General features: G+C 45.3%; 6 protein-coding genes across 6 annotated transcripts; 3 read left to right on the top strand and 3 right to left on the bottom strand.

The window, feature by feature from the left end:
• Positions 1–697: 697 nt before the first annotated feature.
• On the bottom strand, positions 698–1,499 carry TREMEDRAFT_57734 (uncharacterized protein). The gene is made up of 3 exons (XM_007007481.1): positions 1,460–1,499; positions 929–1,276; positions 698–880 (listed from the first exon to the last, which is right to left on the bottom strand). Exons 2-3 carry the CDS (start codon positions 1,124–1,126, stop codon positions 812–814), a joined length of 267 nt encoding a protein of 88 aa, XP_007007543.1. The 5' UTR covers positions 1,127–1,276; positions 1,460–1,499; the 3' UTR covers positions 698–811.
• Positions 1,500–2,645: 1,146 nt separating this feature from the next.
• Positions 2,646–3,923, top strand: TREMEDRAFT_74730 (uncharacterized protein). Its single transcript, XM_007007603.1, has 3 exons — positions 2,646–2,831; positions 3,036–3,265; positions 3,452–3,923. Exons 1-3 carry the CDS (start codon positions 2,766–2,768, stop codon positions 3,798–3,800), a joined length of 645 nt encoding a protein of 214 aa, XP_007007665.1. The 5' UTR covers positions 2,646–2,765; the 3' UTR covers positions 3,801–3,923.
• A 105-nt stretch (positions 3,924–4,028) lies between these two features.
• TREMEDRAFT_35030 (uncharacterized protein) lies at positions 4,029–9,765 on the bottom strand (the record flags this gene model as incomplete). Its single annotated transcript, XM_007007450.1, has 10 exons — positions 4,029–4,212; positions 4,252–4,755; positions 5,003–5,363; positions 5,512–5,640; positions 5,752–6,208; positions 6,355–6,698; positions 6,744–8,523; positions 8,577–8,923; positions 8,966–9,296; positions 9,337–9,765. 10 exons carry the CDS (start codon positions 9,763–9,765, stop codon positions 4,029–4,031), a joined length of 4,866 nt encoding a protein of 1,621 aa, XP_007007512.1.
• Positions 9,766–10,464: 699 nt separating this feature from the next.
• TREMEDRAFT_65412 (uncharacterized protein) lies at positions 10,465–14,739 on the top strand (the record flags this gene model as incomplete). Its single annotated transcript, XM_007007550.1, has 6 exons — positions 10,465–10,737; positions 10,784–11,608; positions 11,652–11,978; positions 12,023–12,247; positions 12,294–12,464; positions 12,511–14,739. The coding sequence occupies 6 exons, from the start codon at positions 10,465–10,467 to the stop codon at positions 14,737–14,739; spliced, it is 4,050 nt and encodes a 1,349-aa protein (XP_007007612.1).
• A 444-nt stretch (positions 14,740–15,183) lies between these two features.
• TREMEDRAFT_40846 (uncharacterized protein) lies at positions 15,184–16,853 on the bottom strand. The gene is made up of 6 exons (XM_007007455.1): positions 16,578–16,853; positions 16,308–16,393; positions 16,149–16,240; positions 15,736–15,850; positions 15,567–15,690; positions 15,184–15,277 (listed from the first exon to the last, which is right to left on the bottom strand). The coding sequence occupies exons 1-6, from the start codon at positions 16,753–16,755 to the stop codon at positions 15,204–15,206; spliced, it is 669 nt and encodes a 222-aa protein (XP_007007517.1). The 5' UTR covers positions 16,756–16,853; the 3' UTR covers positions 15,184–15,203.
• Positions 16,854–17,098: 245 nt separating this feature from the next.
• TREMEDRAFT_34857 (uncharacterized protein) lies at positions 17,099–18,645 on the top strand (the record flags this gene model as incomplete). Its single annotated transcript, XM_007007429.1, has 5 exons — positions 17,099–17,193; positions 17,262–17,303; positions 17,726–17,928; positions 17,992–18,144; positions 18,431–18,645. The coding sequence occupies 5 exons, from the start codon at positions 17,099–17,101 to the stop codon at positions 18,643–18,645; spliced, it is 708 nt and encodes a 235-aa protein (XP_007007491.1).
• Between the last annotated feature and the right edge of the window lie 145 nt (positions 18,646–18,790).

Below are 18,790 nucleotides of genomic sequence, written 5' to 3'. Positions count from 1 at the left end.
AAACGGAAATACGATGAGATAGAGATGATTGATGGGAAACGATTAAAACCCAACGACACCAACAGTCCATTTTACTGTCAGACAAAGAGATTCGAAAATAGGCAATTGGTTGGAACTCAACAACCTACTAACTTAGGAAGGCGAGAAGATTTACGGGAATGGGAAGAAGAACCAAAAGGATATATAAAGATGATTAAGAAAAGTACTGGAGAAATAATTAAACCCACATTCACGACCAAATTTTCCAGATTTTTCCCTCCCACTGTAAACCCCCCGAATGAGAGTAGTCTGAAGGGATGCAGACAAGACGGACTTCCAAATAGTAGGAGATCTGGAAGATTGAAGACGGATCAAGCGCGTGAACCAAGAACTTTTCAAAATCCACGGGCCGTCATCTCGTCAGAAAACAAACGGTGGAGGGGACATGGAAGACCGGGGAAGTTGAAATGGAAAGATATGGAGGTTATTGATTTGACTGAAGATTGAGAATGAGTTTGAGATTGATATCTTGGGGACATTCTAGCTTTAGTTCTATGTTTTATATTTCTTTTCTCTTTTCCTTGAACTCTCAGTGGAACATTTCTCATTTCTGGACCTTTTCTCTCTCCTGTTCCTGAGTAAGTCCCGGGCAATACAGTTGAGTATTCCTGTGAAAATATATTGTACGAGTACTCGTACGCCCAAAATCATCTCTGTAACACACAATATGGCACAACAATATACAAGTATCCTGACAAAAGCCCGACTACACAGAGATGTACATTCCGCATACTCCCAAAATAGAAGAAATGGCTAATACTTGACAGACACATCAGTTCCCACCTGCTGCCTTCTCTTCCAACTTTCTCTTCTTACGTTGTAACTTCATATGTACCAAACCCTACTTATCAGCAAATTTCCCCTTGTCAACCCTCATGAATTAACTTACACAAGCATTACACAGAGTTCTCGGACCCATAGGACCTCTCCTCCATTCAGGCGTTTCAGTAGCTCCACACCCTAAACATTTCGGCTGATTCTTCATCGGTACATTTCCAGCGTTACTTGTAGACCTTGCATCGTTGACGATAGGACTGGATGATCCAGTCATCTGATCGGGATTATCGACGGGACTAGGACGTTTCATATTTGAATGACTTGTCCGAGCGGAGAGTAAAAGCATAGCCTCGGCAGATAGATGAAGAAGGGTGGAATATGGTTGTCCTCCATTTTGAGGTTGAGAAGAGGGACGTAAGTGTGGAAGAGCGGCTGTGATGTGTGAATACATTTGTAAAGCCTAAATGATCAGTATTGACATCGTTGATCAGTAAACATTCGCTTCTTTCGATACCTCCTTTGATGTGAAACTCAAAAAAAGTCAGATCTATGGTGGCGATGATAGTGATGGGCAATCTTCGATTTAGGTTAGGAAATGATTCGCGGAGAAAGATGGGAAATGTTAAAGGACAAGAAAACTTACCTGAGCATATTCTTCTCCTGTCACTCCTTCTGGATGCTCCTCAACAGCTCTCTCGGGTAGTTTGAGATTCCCAAATAAATTGGCAGGATAAGAATTACTTTGCAATTCCAATTCTTGCATGGAAGATTGTCCATTATGAACGATATGCATCTGCTGACCGACTTCGACGACTCCGTTCTGTTGTTCTTGTTGTTGAGGACACCGTCGTCCACCCATCATTTTGCTCATGGAAGGTGGAGTGGTCGGTCTGTCGGAGTCCGACAATTGATTTCCCAAAGGTGAAGGATGTTTTGGGGAATATCTTGAGATAGGGGATTGCCCCTCCCTATCTTCACCCCATGACACATGACTTTGTTTGCGAGAAGGAACAGGAGCGATAGGTCTAGGCCAAGAAGCCAAAGAACTGGTATATGCTACAGGAGAGATTTCGTAATTAGGTTCCTTGGGTGATCTTCGTGAAGGTCCTGATAATGGACCAAGATCTATCCCATCTAACAAGGTATGACTAGAAGATGAGGATACCATATTGAAGTTGTCATATTGATTGTAGGAATACGATGGAAGAGAAGTTGAATCGTTCCTCCCTTCTGGGTAATAAGATGGGAGGAAAGTCGAAGGAAGTAAAACGGGAGATGGATCGTTAAAAGGCATTGAGAATGTTGAAATGGGTGTGGAGGCGGTAGTTGTTGATTCGATAGTAGTCGGTGATGATGTACTTGAAGGTGGTGTAGTAGCTAATGGGTAAGTGTAATGATAGTGTGGAGTGGAAAGACCTAAACTGGCCATTGGAGGTTGTCGAGGGAGTGTATGTGACATGGTTTGTTTAATGTGAAAAAGAAGTAAGCGGGGGAAGGGTTGTAAAAAACGATAAGGTAGATATGGGATGATAAAGGGAGTGAAGAGGAAGAAAAGAGGAAGGGTTGAGTGAGTTCTAAAAGTGAGTAAAGTGTGTGGGAGGGAGGAGAAGAGAGTAGTATAGTATAGAGGAAGAGAAGGAGATTGTGTGAGAGGGGAAACCAAATGTGGTAAAAATATGGTCCACCCTTGGACGTCGCACTGTCCATCAAAGAAGATCAATCCCCAGTTTGTTTCCGTCGGAAAAGGGGGTAAAGAGGGGGGAGCGAATAACATTCCCCTGTTAGATTCTCTCGCTTTCACTCTCCCACTTCACTCACCACCTAGGCTACGACTACCTGAACATCCTCAGCTAAGGGTACAACTCCCTCCCCATCAAGAGTCGAAATTACTTGGTCGTGATCCCGTCTAGCGATAGTTTTAACATCATATCATCTGGAAAATCATCGTCATGTATGCCAGAGGTCCTAAACAACTTTTGAACAGTAACAAGGCCGGTCCCAACACTCGATGTCAAGTGAGTCTATCCATCGTCCTTCCACTAGAGCTATTTCCCTAGTCTTTCCAATCTAACCTCTCATTTCTAGTCCAGTATCACTCTTTCCATCTTCCTTTCCCACCTTAGTACTGCTCCACCCTTCTCGTGACCTCACATCAACCAACATACACATCAACAAACCAATCACACAGACTAACCGAATGTAACCGTCCTGACCTTCAGCGTTGCCTCAAACTAGGTCATCACACATACGAATGTACCAATCCACGTCCATACCTCGCTAGACCTTCTCGTACTCAACAATTGAAACAAGGTCAGGAAGTCCGGGATAAACCTAGTGTCGAATTACCTGAAGAATTCAAAGTTGGACCTAAGAGTAGGGAAGGGTTGGCTGATAAGATTTTGAAAGCGAAGGAAGAACAAAGGGCTAGGATGAAAGTCAAAGAGGAGAAGTGAGTGATTGCATCCCTCCCATCATCACTGAAACTCACCCATGATTGAGCCTTCGCAGTCAATTGATCGACGATTCTCCAGAATGATAGTGTCGAATGCGCAACACGAGATGAATTCTAGCCGAGGAAGTGGTGGAGGAGAGAAATCAAGGATCATATCAAGTTTGAAGACGAATTGACATATAGACGGAAATCTCCTTCTCCATCATCTTCCTCTTCCTCTTCCAGCGACAGCGATAGTAACAGCGATAGTGATAGTGACAGTCGTCCTTCCAATGACGATCGAAACAAAAGCAAACGACCCAGAAGAAGATACACGAGCGATAGCGATAGCGATGTCAACCATGGTGGAAGACGAAACATGCGTTCCAGTCGAACCAACTCGACTTCGAGTCGATCTCGTGGACCTTCTCCGGTACGTCGACGAAGAGACAGTCGATCTGTTAGTCCTGTGAGGAGGAGTAGGTCACCTAGGAGAAGTATCAGTCCTAGAAGACGAAGACGATCGATAACGGACAGTGACAGTAGGGGTTGAGTTAGAAGTACTAGTACATTATCATTTGTATATCAATCCTTCCCCAATCATTCTATTCAGTTATAGGTGACATGTCGTAGATTCCAATGAAATTTCAGTGATATGCAAGATTGTGCACGATTCAATATATACTCCTCTACAACACTATACGTACTCGTACCATTACAAAGTTCAGCTCCATTAAAACTTGACAGAAATCGATCAATTTATCCAGATCTGGAAATGGAATCATCCACCTTCATCCTTCTCCCCATCTACCTCCATCCTCTCATTTTTCTCCCCTTCCAACTTTACAGACTCCGGTACAAGAGGTAAACCATTCAAAACTTCCTCGTAAAACTTTTTCAAACCATCAATATCATTACAAAAACTTTCCAATTCCATCCTTAAACATCTTGCTTCTTCCTGTTTACTCAACTTTAAAGCTAAAGGTGCATTAGGATAACTTGACATTCCTATTCCTAAACCTTCTTGTCCTCTTCTTTGTGGAGCGGCAATGAATAATCTATTATCACACCATAAAAAACCTTTCTCACCACCTAAACATTGTACTAAAGCTAATCCACTCTTATGACAAAATTGTGAATATTCAAATTTGACTTGACCTCTATAAGAATATTCTACTTCTATATTATCTGGATATCTTGTTGAAGATTCTACATCTAACACGAAACCGAATTTTTGTGTTAAAATTGAATATTCAAAGAAATTTGATGATTGTCCAGTACCATGTTCTGCTAAACGTAAATGAAGATCTGGTACTATAGGAGGAGATAAAGCTAATGGAATAGGGATAGGTTGACGATATGCTGATTTAAGTGAAACATCTTTGATTTGTTCGACTGGAGCTTCGACGAAACGAAGTGCGTAACGTTCGGCTTGAGCTGAACATTTAAGTCGAAGTTCATCTAAAAGACCTGCTGTTACACCTAACCAATTCAGTTCGAAATGGAATCTGCATGTTAGATACTTGAACTAAAATCTCATCCTTTCTCCACAAACGATCCCGTTCTGACTCGAAGGAATGCTATCATCCTCACTTTGTCTCTCATCCGAAAGAACAGTAGGAAATGTGAAATGAGATGAAGAGAAAGTGACAAGAGTCTAAACATATACCATTGAGTAATGATTGATAGTGTGGATTATTGTTAGAAGAGATGGAAAGAGAAAACAAAACGTGGGAAAGAAGTAAAAGGACTGACGCATTTCTAGCATTATGAATCACATCAGCGTGTAAAATCGCCACTTCAGCTCTATCACTCTTCCTACTAGGGTCCAGATCGATAATCGTCGTTTGACTCATCCTTATTTTCCTTTTCTTCGGAGGAGCGTCCGTCAATTTAGCCACGGGAACACTAGAAGGTGAAGTTGATAAAGCCGCATGACGTTCGATCAAATCTCGAGGACCAGTGAGTGATTTATTTGTTGTATTGGAAGAAATGGCAGAACCAGAACCAGAACCAAACCATTGTTTTCGTTTGGATGCGTTGATGTCGTACGTCGGACGAAGACGATAGAAAAAATGATTGTAATCGAAGAATCCATGGGCGTTGGCGACGTGTTCTAGAACTCAGCAGTGTTACACGACCCCCGCATCTCACAGAGCGTTCACAGAGAGAGGATCATAGATGGCTTGCGACAGGGACAGACTTGTACTCTTAGATGCCAAGATTGAAGTCGGATCGTAAATTTGTGTTGAAGAACAACTCACCAATCAGACCTTTTTCAAAAAGAGATCGAGCCCATTCGACAGCTTGCTCACGAGTTTCGATATCTTCAAATGTGTTCACAAGCCATTCACAGAAAATCTCCCCACTGAACGAGTCCTCATGCACGTTGACTATACATTAGCAATTTTGCCTCGTTCCAATCATATGTCTCCATCCCCAGCTCAGAAGCTCCTCACGACTCGCAAGGATTAAGGGGGATATAAAATACCCAAATAACTCACATCCCCACCATCTTTCTCTGATGATCAACCCATTATTAGGCTTACACATCATCTCTCCCACTGTTTGCAAAGTTAGCCCTGCGATCTTTTTAACCTTATCTCCCTTTTCTTTCCCCTCGACCAATCGTTCCAACTCCGTCATGAGTCCTTCGTCCAGAACGCAAGCGGAAGGATCAAAAGTGGTCGGGATCAACCGTAAAGGTCGTTTGGCTCTAGTAGGGGATTTCCATTGATGTCTCTCTAATATCTCGAGAACCTTGGAAGCTCCCGCCATCAGAATCTCCGAGGTATTGAAGTTTTCACCGGAAGGTACGATACCTTGTGACATTGATGGATCTTTTCCAGAAGGGATGAGTATGTATCGGGTGCGCCAGTATTTGATGGAAGGTGTGAGTTGGTCTTCTTCTCCGGCGATAAGACGATCAAGGTAATTGAAGTTGAGTCTTGCTTCGACGTTCTGTGTATCAGCATAAAATCAGCTTCGTGAACTTCTAGCGACGAATCAAGAGCATCCATATCCCTTGACGGTCTCAAGCACAGCGTATGGGTAGGAGCAGTGGGATGTTGGAGATTACTGGAAGTCGTGAGCGACAAACCACTCACAGGATAATGGAAAGTCGCCTTAGCCTCGTTAAATCCGTTCATCTGACTGGCCCATACTAAGCAAGTATATTTCTCTGATTCCGTGGTATGCCTTATCTTCCTCACAAACCGTTGCACGGTGACACTTTGTTTTTGCGAGTCGAATGCCAGTCTGTGGATATGGTTCGACCATGAGAGATAGATAGCCCCACTGGCATCACGTAACACCTCACTCGCTCCCCCAGCACGGAGACCAGCTTGGGTCGAATCACCAGGAAGGAGCACCTTGCGTGTTGGATGTGTTGAGAGCGCTTCGTCCATCTCCACCGCTGCCTGATGGGGTAACACTATGTATTGAAAATTTTCTGTTCATGAGTGTTGTCTCGATCTGTGTCAGAGATACAGCTTACGAGTCAAACGTTGGGAGGCCATCTCTCGCATGATTGCCAGAGGAAGATTGTGAGCCGCACTATCAGCACGAATGAGAAAAGAAAGCTGATCGGCGAAACAAGCAATATCATAAGAATTCGCTTCGTAAAACTCTTGCAGCTCGCTAGCAGTAGGCATGTAGTCTGTGGTCAACGGTAGACATGCTGGTGTACAGAGACTAGTCCATTTGACCAGATGATGAGTGTCTTTCATCGGTCTAGGTCGCACATGTTGCCATCTTCTCGTATCCCCAGTCAAAGCCATAGGATTCTCATTCGGATTACACGGATTCACAGTGACGTGTCGAGCACTCTTATTAAACGAAGCTACCTTGCCCCATGACGAATTCTCTGACCTGGAGACTTTCTCCTTTACAGAGCTTCGGTGAGATTTGCCGAGGTCGTCTTCTGATACTATACGAGCGGGTCGGGGTGCGATAGGTAAGGGTTGTGTGACATTTGAGAATTCTCTAGAGGGAGAAGGAGTAGCAGGTAGTACAACAGGGGCCCCTGGTATAGCTCGAGAGACGACCGAAGGTCCTTTCAGCGTGGATGGGGAGGAAACTCGACTACCGCTGACGGAGGACACATCGGTACGTGCGACAGTCTCAGCGGCTGCTGTCGGGAGACTGAGTTGTGACCGTGTAGTCAGAGCACCCAACAGCCAACTCGGACCGAATCGAGCGACGACCGAGCTTCGGCTACTTGGTCTGCGCAGTCGCTTGACAGGTGTCAGTTTGGGTGTCGAAGCTCCTGAGAGAACACCAGATCTAATGGAAGATCTTGAGGGTGACACTTCAGCATTACGCTTGGAGATTATGGCGGTAGAGGCTCCGTCACTTAGGAGAGTCTCACTTCTTGCTTTTCGGTTCCTGGCTCGTCGTGCAGATTCGAGGGGATTAAGGATTTCGATTTCGTCCTCCAGATCTTGGGCGCTCTGCTCAGGAGTTCTATTCTCACGCCCACTAGAAAGTAAAGGAGCAAGTCGACCTTGCGAAGCGACAAGTGAGGATAGAGAATTTATCCTTCCTTCCTCCGCCCGAGTAGCCAGAAGCCTGGCTGATTGATAACTTGCATTTGGTAAGGATCCCGCAGCTGGAGTGTTCCCATCACCTTTGATCTCGGTAGTTGGTTTCCCACCAAATATAGCAGCGTCGAAGTCATCTCGAAGTTTCTTCCTATCCGCCTCAGTCAAATCCTTTCGGGGTGCGATGATATCGTCTTCGGCAAGGAGCGGGACCGCTACCCTCGTCAAGTTGTGGTCCAGTACGCCAAGCATTTGGATTTCGTACATTTTACACCTAGGAACAAACCTGTCCATCCTAAACGGCTTGTCATGCGTTTTTGAATAGAAGGAGCAATTCACCCATTTCGGTATCGAGTAACAGTCCGCAAGTTCGCAGTCTTCATCCTTGACGTTCTTCGCGTCAAAGTAAAGAAGATCGGGAATAGTCGGCTTCGTCTTCATACCGGAGACCGTCTGCTCACTGACCAGGCCTTTCGGTCTTTTGGATACGTAAGAAAAGAGGGGGACTGAGTGAAGGGGCATCTTCGTGAGACAAACGAGATCGAGTGAGATGCCGTGGTCAACCATTCGCTCAGTAGTGAGACGTAGGAGATTCTTGTCCACAGCGAAATGACCCGTTCCAGGGGTCAGAACTGCCATGCTCATACCGGTTCTTGATAGATCGCGATCGATGTAGTGCTCATCAAAGGGGTTCAGGGCAAGATTGACGGCCTCGAGGACATTTCCTTCGTACGCCTGATGTTCAGCTAAGCAGCAACAAAAAACATGCCTTTGATGTTCCAACTCACAAAGCTCCATCTGCCCAAGATTCGGTTTTCCGTACCTTCGCGATCTGTCCCTCGCAGTTGGCTCACGTGAAAGTCGAGTAGTATCTCCTTCTCACTCTTCTCCAATCGCTGCTTGATCTCACCCAATGCCTGATGCCAGTCACTACGCCGTTCAAAATCGATGGCAACGTGGTAGAAATCCTTGCACCATCTCCCGGTGTAATCCTTGATCAAGCCCTTGGTCAAGGCATTGTCTTCGAGATATCTGACCTCATCTTCGTTATAATGCACGCGAGCGAAGAAGATTATAGTGACCAGGTGGGATGTTGACTTTGCTGCCCAGCGGTTGAACAACTCCGGTAGGAAGCCTGGCCCTCAGCATTCAGATTTTCACGGGACGAAGAGCTTACCGTGCACGACTTTCTCCGAATATCTCTCTCCATCCTCGTCAAACTCCCACGTCTCTTGGCAGAGTTGAATGAAGATGTATACCTGGGCGCTTCGACTCCGATATATGGTTTTGGTCTTCGGAGTGACGATCCCGCTCGAGTATCGGTTTTTTCCTCTCCATATACCTTGGATATCTGCTCTTACGGCTCCCCCAGCTAAAGACACCTTCTCGCCCACATGGATCGTAGAGTTCTCTAGAGACATGCCGAGACGCCACATATCCGCTCGACCCAAGTATTGCGAAAACCGCAACTCCACAAAATCCACCTGCACCTTTTCTGGATCGGGTACCTGCTAATCAGCCAAATCACCATCAAGGAAAACGACTTACTCTCATGACCTGGACCTCAAGTCTGTGTTGCAGGCAAAATGCCGATGCCACCGTCTCTGGTATATGTATCTGATTGATAGGGATGTTTGGGGCGTCTGCACCGACGCGGAAAACATAACCATCTCGCACCTCGCCAGCTTTCGCCTCTCTCACGACCGACTTTAGAGCTTCACCTCCAGCTTTGAGTGCATGAGGTCCATGGGCGGCAGTCTTCTCCAGGCCGGCGTTCCCGATCCTTCTGATTTCGAGATAATCACCAGTCCTTACTAGCCACGGAAGTGTGTTGAAGCTGAACAAGACTTGCGATCGAGGTGCAATGGTGAAATTGCCCGAGGTTGATGGAAGGGGTGAGGGTTGAGAAGAAGGGCCGGGAACGGAAGTCGCTTTGTACGTATACAGCTGAAGTTGAGCCCTATCAGAGTGAACCATATCTAAGCCCTCATCATCGGGAGTCGTCTGTGGTGGAACATCGGGTGCAGTGGAGTGGTTGGTCATGATTGGCTTGGGCGGACTGGGCCATGAGTTGGTTTTTGCGTGACCTGCCTTGCGCCCTCTGGATCTACCCAAAGTGCCATGGATGCTAGAGAGGGCTGTCTCCGCGGCTGAAGCGGTCTGATCGGATAAAATCCTGTTGTTGGCAGCTGAGACGTCGATGGCGGGAGGTCGACCATGTTCAGGTGAGTCGACCATTATGAGAGTGGAGGAACGGGGTCTTCCAGCCGAGGGACGTGGAAGTGGACGAGAGGCTTATATGATCAGCTCAGGACAGAGTTTGGAAGAGATACTGACGAGACATGATGTGAATGTACCAGATGTAGTACTATAGGCCTTGAAGAGGAAGAGGACGAGGGTAGAGGAGTAGGTAGATGGATCTCTTTCGCGCAGTCGAGATGTGTTGGAGGAGGAATGGGGGGAAGAGTTATGGAGCCCCGGATGGTACGGTATTACATGCTCCCCCCACTTACGAGTCACCCTCCCTCCCCCCTCCCCCCCACGCATCCCCAAGCGTCCCCTGCTATCAACTTTCACATCGTATACCCTTAGACCAGCCCTACAAAGTCTATAGTATCATCTCATAATTCCTTCTGAATGGGATGCCAGGTATAGTTTATATCTCCTTGACACCAAATGGGTCATCCGCAGCTCCACCTTCAAGTTCCATCGTCTACCTCGGCGACCGGCCTTCCAGGCAGCAACGGTAACGGTACGGCTTCTCTGCGGCATCGACATGACAAGTATCCATCTAAAGCCTCCACTAATGGATACTCTCCCGTTGTACATAACAGGAAGAATAAGCGGAGGGACAAGGGGAAAGGGAGAGCTTACGAGGAACCGTGGAATGCTACACAATGGGTCAAAGAGGGTTTTAGACGGTTTGGCGAGCACTGTACACGCAACCAGGTAAGTGCAAATCCGGATGGGTGCGATCTAGGAGTTGACGAGATAGATAAGAACACTTTTGATTGACTGTCTGGTCATGACACATCTCTTCTACCCCTCTCTTGCGGTGTATTTACAAAAGAAATTTCCTCCTCTTCGTCCGCCCACCCCTCCTTCCGCACATAATGTCCATCGTGTACTCCTGTCTGACCAAGGAGCAGCTACAAGAAAGGCCAGCAAAGAACATCCATTGTCCCTCCTCAGCACCCCCATACTCGACAGTTTCTTCCCTTACCCTCCGCCTCTACTTCCAAGCTTACCACCCGTGCACTGGTGGGGGGATGGACATGAGGACTTCAGCATCACCCGGGTCATGGGCCCCGAAGCTGAGAGCAGGACGGGTGAAGACGAGGTGCATATCTTGCGAGTAGGCTGGGCAGATGTCGGTGAAGTGCTTGACGGTCCTGCGGAAACTCGACCTCCAACATGGATCGAGCGAGATGAGTTTCTAGAGAGGTCAGTACGGAGTTTTGTCGAAGGCTGGGAGGAGGAACATTCAGGATCTGGAGAAGGTTGTGTGAGGCGCCTGACTGTGGAGTCGAACTCGGGGGAGAACGAGCTATCTCGTGGACCTTGCTACTTCATGTCGACTGGACCTAGAGCAGACGATCTCACCACACCACTGGGATTAGGAATTGCCACGGTCGAATCTTCCATCTATCACAGCATCTCGACTCTCTTTCGTGTACCGCACACGAGTCGTACAGACTTTGAGCGACGGTGGACGAATCATCTATCGGCGATTGCCAATGCATCATCTGGGGAGCTTTTCGAAGAAGCTTGCAGCAGTGGAAAGCCTTCTTCCCGTCACACGGATGAATGGGTTTTATCTGTGCGTTGCCAAAATCGATCGTGGTGACTGCTAACCTGATCAGTATATCCCCGAAAGGTCCGGCGGAGAAAGCAAAGCAGAAACCTCTTCGAACGGCGTGTTGTCGGCCCCCTGGCTGGCCTACTTGTCCTACGCTGCTCTTTTCGCCGGTCTTGCATTTCAAATCTCCTACGCGACCAAGGCTCATTCAAGGTTCGGTCTGGCGTTCACAGGTATCGTCCAGCTTTGCTGTTCGGCAGTCATGAGTTTCAGCATCGTCTCTCTATTTGGGTGGAATGGCTGGGGAGCTTCGATGGTTCCTACCACGCTTCCGACCTATTTCTTGCCATTTGTGATAGTCGTGGTCGGGGTCGAAAACATGTCAACTTTGGTAAGCTCATCGCAAGTGTATTAGTTTTACCGCTGATGAACCAGACCAAAGCTGTGTTCTCGGTCCCTTTCACGTACACTGTATCTGAGAGGATGGGGCTGGCTCTGAGCAAAGTGGGCGTACGGATAGCTCTCACATCGTTGCAAGATTTGATCCTGATGGGATTGACATGGTTGCTGGTGGACGTGCAACCCGTCAGGGAGTTCTGCGTATTTGCCGCTGTGGTGGTGATCACCGACTGGTTCATGCTTCATACTTTCTTCCTCACGGTGAGCTGTCATTTCATCGTCCTAATAGACAGCTGATTTGATGTAGGTTCTGTCCATAGACGCTCAAAGATTGGAGTTGGCCGACATACTGTCGAGTGCTCCGAATGGAGCACCCCCCCAACAGGCGGCGGTTGCCAGCGAAGAACAAGACTGGGCATTGTTAAGCTGGCGGAGTTTGGCCCGTGCGAGAAGTCTCAAAACCATTGCGCTCTTATTCGTGGGTAAAATTACTGCAATGGGTGATTTTCGATTGACCCATTCAGTTATGCTTGTGCGTCGGGTTGATGCACTCTCGAAATCATCCCACAACATCCACCACAGCAAGTCTGTACGGATATAACCCATCATCGATCTCCATGGCTCCCTCTCCGATTCCATATAACACTTCGCCCGACGATCTTGTACAGCTGTCCCCGGCTGAAACTTTTTGGCGTACCATAAACCCTTCGGGCTTCCCATTCGTCCGCATAGTCTCACCACCCGCTTCTCTCCTGGTGCTCCCTCGATTTGGACACAGTATGCTTCCCTCTGACATCCGAAAACTACACATCCCTACCACACGACTTTTGCTTCCCCGACTCAAACCTCTTTTCTACCTGTTCAAAGTTGTCTTTCTGCCTCAAGCTGTCACCGCCGCCGCTCTTTACTTCCTACTTCGTTTCCTGCTAAAAGATGCTGAGTTACTTGACGCTCAGCGCAATCGATTAGGAAGAAATGAAGTTGCACCTGTATCGGACGACAAGCTGGTCGAGGGAGGTGAGAAGGTAAATCGGTTGCTAGCTGGTATGGAGGCCCATATGTTACCTTGCAGTCATTCGGCCGACATCGATATCATCGTTTCGTCTGAAGATGGCAATGTTGTCCTTTCTGTGGGACTAGATAACAGTGTCTGTCTCTGGCGTTTCTCGAATTCGAGTGGAACCACAGGGACCAGGGAAGAATTACAGCTACCAGCTTCAAACGACGAAATATATATCGTGGCTGCTGCTGTCAGTCATAATGGAAAATACGCAGCTGTAGGTACGAGCGGGAATATGGTGCATATCTGGGAGATAATCAAGGATGGTCCACCTCAACCTGAAAGTCCTCATAAAACCAATGGCACTGGTATGATATCCGATTTGATATTTGACAACTTTTCGACCAAGTTAAAAGATACATTTCGTACTCCTTCGTCTTTCAATCGTCTTCGCCCATCATTGTTTGTCACATGCGGATCCTCCGTCCTGTCCATTCATCCTGATGGCACCATAGCTCAAGTTGTTGGACCATCTTTTTCACAATCGATTGACCAACCCCGCCCCCTGGTTGAATGCCGTAATGACAACGAGGGGAGTACGATCCTCATCGGTGGGATGACACCTCAATTGTTCCGACAAACAACAGAAGGTTGGACATCAAGATCGTTTCCCGATATTGGTGATAACATCACCTGCATCTCTTCCCGTGACGACTTTCTCGCTTTAGGTCATAAAGATGGATCTGTGATTATATATGATCTATCCTCCCTTTCTCCTTTGACGACTATTGAAACCCAAACCGAACCTATCTCACAAATATGTTTAGGACCATATAGTACGATCAAATGTTCTCGCTGTGGGATATCCTCGGAAGGAATGATAGTCGTATTTTCCACTTTGAACCGTATCTTCATTGATCGAATGCTACCCAGAGGATCTCCCCAATGTCGATGTTACAATTCTATAATCCTTAATCGATCTGATTCGCTTCTTTCACCTACTCGAGCAGTGACATCCAAAACATCTCTAGCTCGCTCTAATTCATTAAATGGATCACCATCCAGATCACCTTCTTTGATCCAAACACCAGATTTCCCAATAAGCTCTCATGGTGCTCGTCGACCAAGTCCACAACATCGAGATGATCCCGATCCTTTTTCATCCCACATCAATACCAATGGTGAAATCACCTCTAGTGAAGAATTAACATACGAAGTCCGTTCTTTGATATCTTTAATGTGTTCAGATGGAGGTTGGATATTCACTTCGGATCAAATATTAATGGGAATACATAAAAAGAGAAATGGGATAAATGATTCTTCTTTTCAAATCTTCTTTTTGGATACGACATCTATTCATGTGAATCCGATTTATGTCAATTTAGATGATTTGGAAATACGTTCTCGACATTTAGAAAATACATCAATGTCTATAAAAGAAAGAAAGACAGAAAGGAATTTATCATTATCTGGTCGATCTAGTTTCCCTAAAAAATCAGGTTCTTTAATTTTACCTGTATATCCTGAATTGGCTTTTATCAAAGTGAGACCGGTCGTTTGTAGAGGAAAGAAAGGGTTAATCGCTGGGTTTGGGAATAAGTTAGGTATGGTGATTTTACCTTTGGAGGAGAAAAGAGTGGATAAGAAGAAAAAGGATAAAATAGGTTTGGGTAATGGTTTAAATGGTGGAATGGGTTTAACACCACCACCACCAAAGAGGAATATAAATGATATAAAAGGAAAAATAAGATAATGATGGTTATTTTTGAGAAAAGTTTGGATAAATGTCATGTTGTATGATCATGCAGCGGTGAACATCATTCGAGACTCATACAATCTATAGTTTATGAGTAACCACTTGTGTCTGTATGCTCATATGACTTTTTTAAGATCATACCAAGTGAGACACACAGGACGATTAGACGTACCGTATAATTCGATGTTTGAGATATCTAGTGCAGCTGGTAAGTGGGACATGGGAGTGAGGGAAAGAAAAAGTCAAAGATAATAGGGATAATGTGAGATAAACGATTATGTCAAAAGTGGTTAGAATTTTGATAATGTTGTTACATGCACATGATCAGGTATATACTATCATTCATATCAGATGAAAGTCAACATATCTGAAAGACTGTGGGAGGCGTCGGAGGTGTTGGAAGGATGTAAGAAGTTACAAAAATGTGTGAATAGAATCGGAAAAGAAAGGAAAGATGTTTGTCACATGGCGAGTTCAGCTTGAAGTTGACGTAATTGAGCTTCTTCGTCATCTTCTTCCGCTTGAGCCGTAACGCCTGTTTGTTAGGTCAAGCTCGTTATAGTCAATTCTGTGATGGAAACCTCCTTTTTTTGGATCATCACATGCTGAAATGACCGACATCATCTTCGACCAGTCGGCCGGACTGATAGCTACATCAATGTAACTTTGTTTTGGTGATCTTGTGTGACATGAGCGGCCGTGAGGGAGAATAGATCACGGAGGGGGGAAGTGACAAGTGAGATGAGAGAGAGCTGAGAGGTGAGAGGAGAAAGGAGAAGAAGTAAAAGTAGGTGAGAGAGAAGAGAGAAAGAAAAATATCTCACGACTAGGACCATTGGTCTGTCCGATTGGAGAAGCAGGAGTATGTATAGGTACTCTATCAGCACCTTTAAGTCTATCATCCAATTCTTCCTGTTCCAAAGCTTCCAACTCTGCTTTAAGTTCATCCTGATTATCAATATCATTTGTATTGTATGAGAGAAGATCACTCACCTCATCAACTACATTACCCATACCGGTAGGATTACTAATCGCTTCACTTATCTCATTGGCCACGTCCATTTGTTCTCTGATAGAATCCATCGTTTGATCGACTTTGTCAATGTTTCTAGGATCAATATTCATTTCTTTACTCGTTTACACATCTACTTTTGGGGACCAGAAGTGAATGTCATTCAATCTTCACGTTCTATTAAACTCTAAATCTTTTATCATACCAGAATGAATGAGCAGGGTACTGGGAGATAGACCAACACATGCCCAGCGAAGGCGGATTTGAAGAAGACAAAGACGAAAGAAAGGGAAAGGTGTTAGATCTATTATGCAATCACATGTCTCTTGTGGAGACGAGGACGGTAGACGACACATCGTATAGGTGAACGATAAGAATCAATGAATATACCCACAAACTAGAGTGTATACCCTTCAAAGCTTCTGCACCCTTCTTCATCGCCAACATTGTCTCCGCGTTGAGATTAGCTGATTCTATCGTATTGACCTATTCTTTATCAGCATGAACAAACGTTTTAAGAATTGTTGAGCTGTAAAGGAATCAAATAACTCACCTGAGCCTCTATTGTCAATCTTGTACCTGCAATCCTCTCCATATCCGCCTCTGCCGCCTTTTTCTGTCTAAGAGCGGTCAAAGCCACTACATCGTTAGTATCTTCCCATATCACTCTCTCACACAACCACATTCTCCAATGCTGTCCAAAACATTGACATACCCGTCCATCACACATCAAACCGAGTGGCGCTATGACGAACAAAGAATGACCTTTGGGGAAGAGAAGGACATGAATGTAGAAAGGGAATTTCAAATGATGAATACTTACATCGTTTATTCGTGGTAGCATTCTTTCTAGCACGATCCTCTGCCTCATCGATCTGACGTTGAAGATATTCCTCTTTCTTCTGAAGCATGAGTAAAGTTTGTCGTAAGCCCACTATGGCCTCTGTGGTTGACTCGCGCGTATTCTTCCGACCTGAGAACCACCCCATGAGGCCTGACATGGTTGGTAGTTGTGATCGTAATCCTCCTGGTTATATCTGTTGTGTGAAGGGTGTGGTCGAGTGAAAGGGTAAGTGAGAGGGATAGTGTTTGATAGTACGAGTAGTGGTAGTAATGCAGTGATTGTTCAAGTGAGTTGGGTGGCCACAGCAGTAGGGACAAGGCAAGCCTATGGGATGATCCATGTCAGCTCATCACGAGTGTACTTGACAATTGACCATCTGGCGCGTTTGACTTTGTTCGACAAAACACTCGGTCAAATCGCTAAGTTAACAAGTAACAACTGCGTGACTTACATATCTCTCTATCAAGCTACAAGTACATGATCAAGGCGGAAAATATACAATGGCGACTAAACAAGCGACGAGACAGAATCAAGCTATCACTTTGAAAGGCTCTACAGCTTTGGTAACAGAGTTTTTCGAGTATAGTGTCAATTCGTACGTTTTCTTCCTTCACACTTCACACTTCCGTCTGGAATATCGTGGAAGAAGAGCTGACGTTGAAGGATTCTTTATCAACGTGGTTTATATCCATCCGATGATTTCCGGTATGTCTTCTTTTATCTACTCGATCCCTGTGACTACACTCTACGCCCTCTAACGCCCTTGAATAAGTAGTCATCCCGCAAAACCTGCATCTAGTTCTTGACCATGATTTCCATCACAGCACCCAGTCCTTCTCGCGCAGCCATGTCCACCCCCCCCTCCCTCCTTCCCCCTGGGTACCTCTCTCTTCCTGCTTGTGTAATGAAAGCTGCGATGGATGACATGGCTATATAATCATAAGACGGCGTCTCCTTCCTAGTGTTAAATCGTGCCCATACCCGAGGAGGCTTGTGCGCATTCATGTTACTTGCTACCCAAAGCTCGGACGATTGTGTATTCCAATGAGAACGAATCCATGAGACATGAAAAGTGATGCGATCCAAGGGAAATTCAGACAAATAAAAATATATCACTAACCACTTAGTATGGTAAAGAAATACGGTCTACCAATGCTAGTAACAGCCGATGATTCTCTCAAAGAATATTTATCCACCATCTTATCTCAAGTTCAACAATGGTTATTATCATCAGCTATAAATCGTTTAGTATTAGCTATCAAAAGTCTTGAGACTAATGAAACTGTTGAAAGATGGCAATTCGATATCCGAAAAGAAGAGGAAGATGATGGTGATGAGAAATTAGAAAGAAAGGGAAAAGGGGAGAATGAGAAATTAGGGAAAAAAGGAAAAGGTGATAAAGAGAATATACCTGAAGATAATAAGAATCAATTGGAAAAAAAGAAAAAAAAGGTTAAAACTGAAAAAGAAATACAAGGTGAGATAAGGGAGATTATGAAACAAATCACTTCAAGTGTTACTTTTTTACCTATATTGGATGAACCTTGTGAGTTTTCTTTCTTTCTTTTCTTCATCTTTCGTATATCCCCCTTGGTCGTTTCTTCCGAATTCTATTATGGGATGTCCGGCATATATCTTCGACGTGAGAGCACACCACCCGTTCAACGACTTTCAGAGGGGTAGTTTTTGACCAACACCGACAATCTTGAAAGTTGAGAAATGAGGAAATAAGCAGGAATGATATTTCTTCCATCCACAAAAGATTATAAGATTGTATAAAGGGAGAAAGGGGAACGCAGGAGGTGAGGGGGAAAAAAGCTAACAGATACAAGGCACTTTCACACTTCTCGCATATACAAACGATAGTCCAGACGTCGCTATACCCTCCACTTGGGGAGACGCAGATCCTCATTTGATAGATAGAGGAAAAGTGGAACAAGTTCGTCTTCGGAGTTTCAGTACGGATGTCCATCATTTAGAGGTGAGATATTTTACCCTCTCTTTCCATCTCAATCACCACTCGCATCTCATCTTGACCACCGATTGATCTTTACCCTTCATTCTCCCACCCTTTATCCTGGACGTACGATAGCTTCATCATCTCGTCATGGTTGGTTTCCCCACTTTTGTGTATACGTGTTTACAGCGAAACTTTAGTAGTCAAGCTCTAATGTGTGCACGGCGGTCTAGGG

The sequence above is a fragment of the Tremella mesenterica genome (genome assembly GCF_000271645.1).
Source record: "Tremella mesenterica DSM 1558 unplaced genomic scaffold TREMEscaffold_14, whole genome shotgun sequence".
Lineage (NCBI taxonomy): Eukaryota > Fungi > Basidiomycota > Tremellomycetes > Tremellales > Tremellaceae > Tremella > Tremella mesenterica.
This window is presented reverse-complemented; position numbering and strand designations above follow the sequence as displayed.

Excerpts from the sequence above, each read along its gene's own strand:
- TREMEDRAFT_57734 (XM_007007481.1), bottom strand. The coding sequence starts at position 1,126 with ATGAAACGTCCTAGTCCCGTCGATAATCCCGATCAGATGACTGGATCA. Across the intron at positions 881-928 it reads GAACTCTGTGTAATGCTTGT|GGTTTGGTACATATGAAGTT; the intron begins GTAAGTTAATTC and ends GCTGATAAGTAG.
- TREMEDRAFT_74730 (XM_007007603.1), top strand. The coding sequence starts at position 2,766 with ATGTATGCCAGAGGTCCTAAACAACTTTTGAACAGTAACAAGGCCGGT. Across the intron at positions 2,832-3,035 it reads GTCCCAACACTCGATGTCAA|CGTTGCCTCAAACTAGGTCA; the intron begins GTGAGTCTATCC and ends CCTGACCTTCAG. Across the intron at positions 3,266-3,451 it reads ATGAAAGTCAAAGAGGAGAA|ACGGAAATCTCCTTCTCCAT; the intron begins GTGAGTGATTGC and ends ATTGACATATAG.
- TREMEDRAFT_40846 (XM_007007455.1), bottom strand. The coding sequence starts at position 16,755 with ATGTCAGGCCTCATGGGGTGGTTCTCAGGTCGGAAGAATACGCGCGAG. Across the intron at positions 16,394-16,577 it reads TGCTACCACGAATAAACGAT|TGGCTTTGACCGCTCTTAGA; the intron begins GTAAGTATTCAT and ends CTAACGATGTAG. Across the intron at positions 16,241-16,307 it reads GATTGACAATAGAGGCTCAG|GTCAATACGATAGAATCAGC; the intron begins GTGAGTTATTTG and ends GATAAAGAATAG.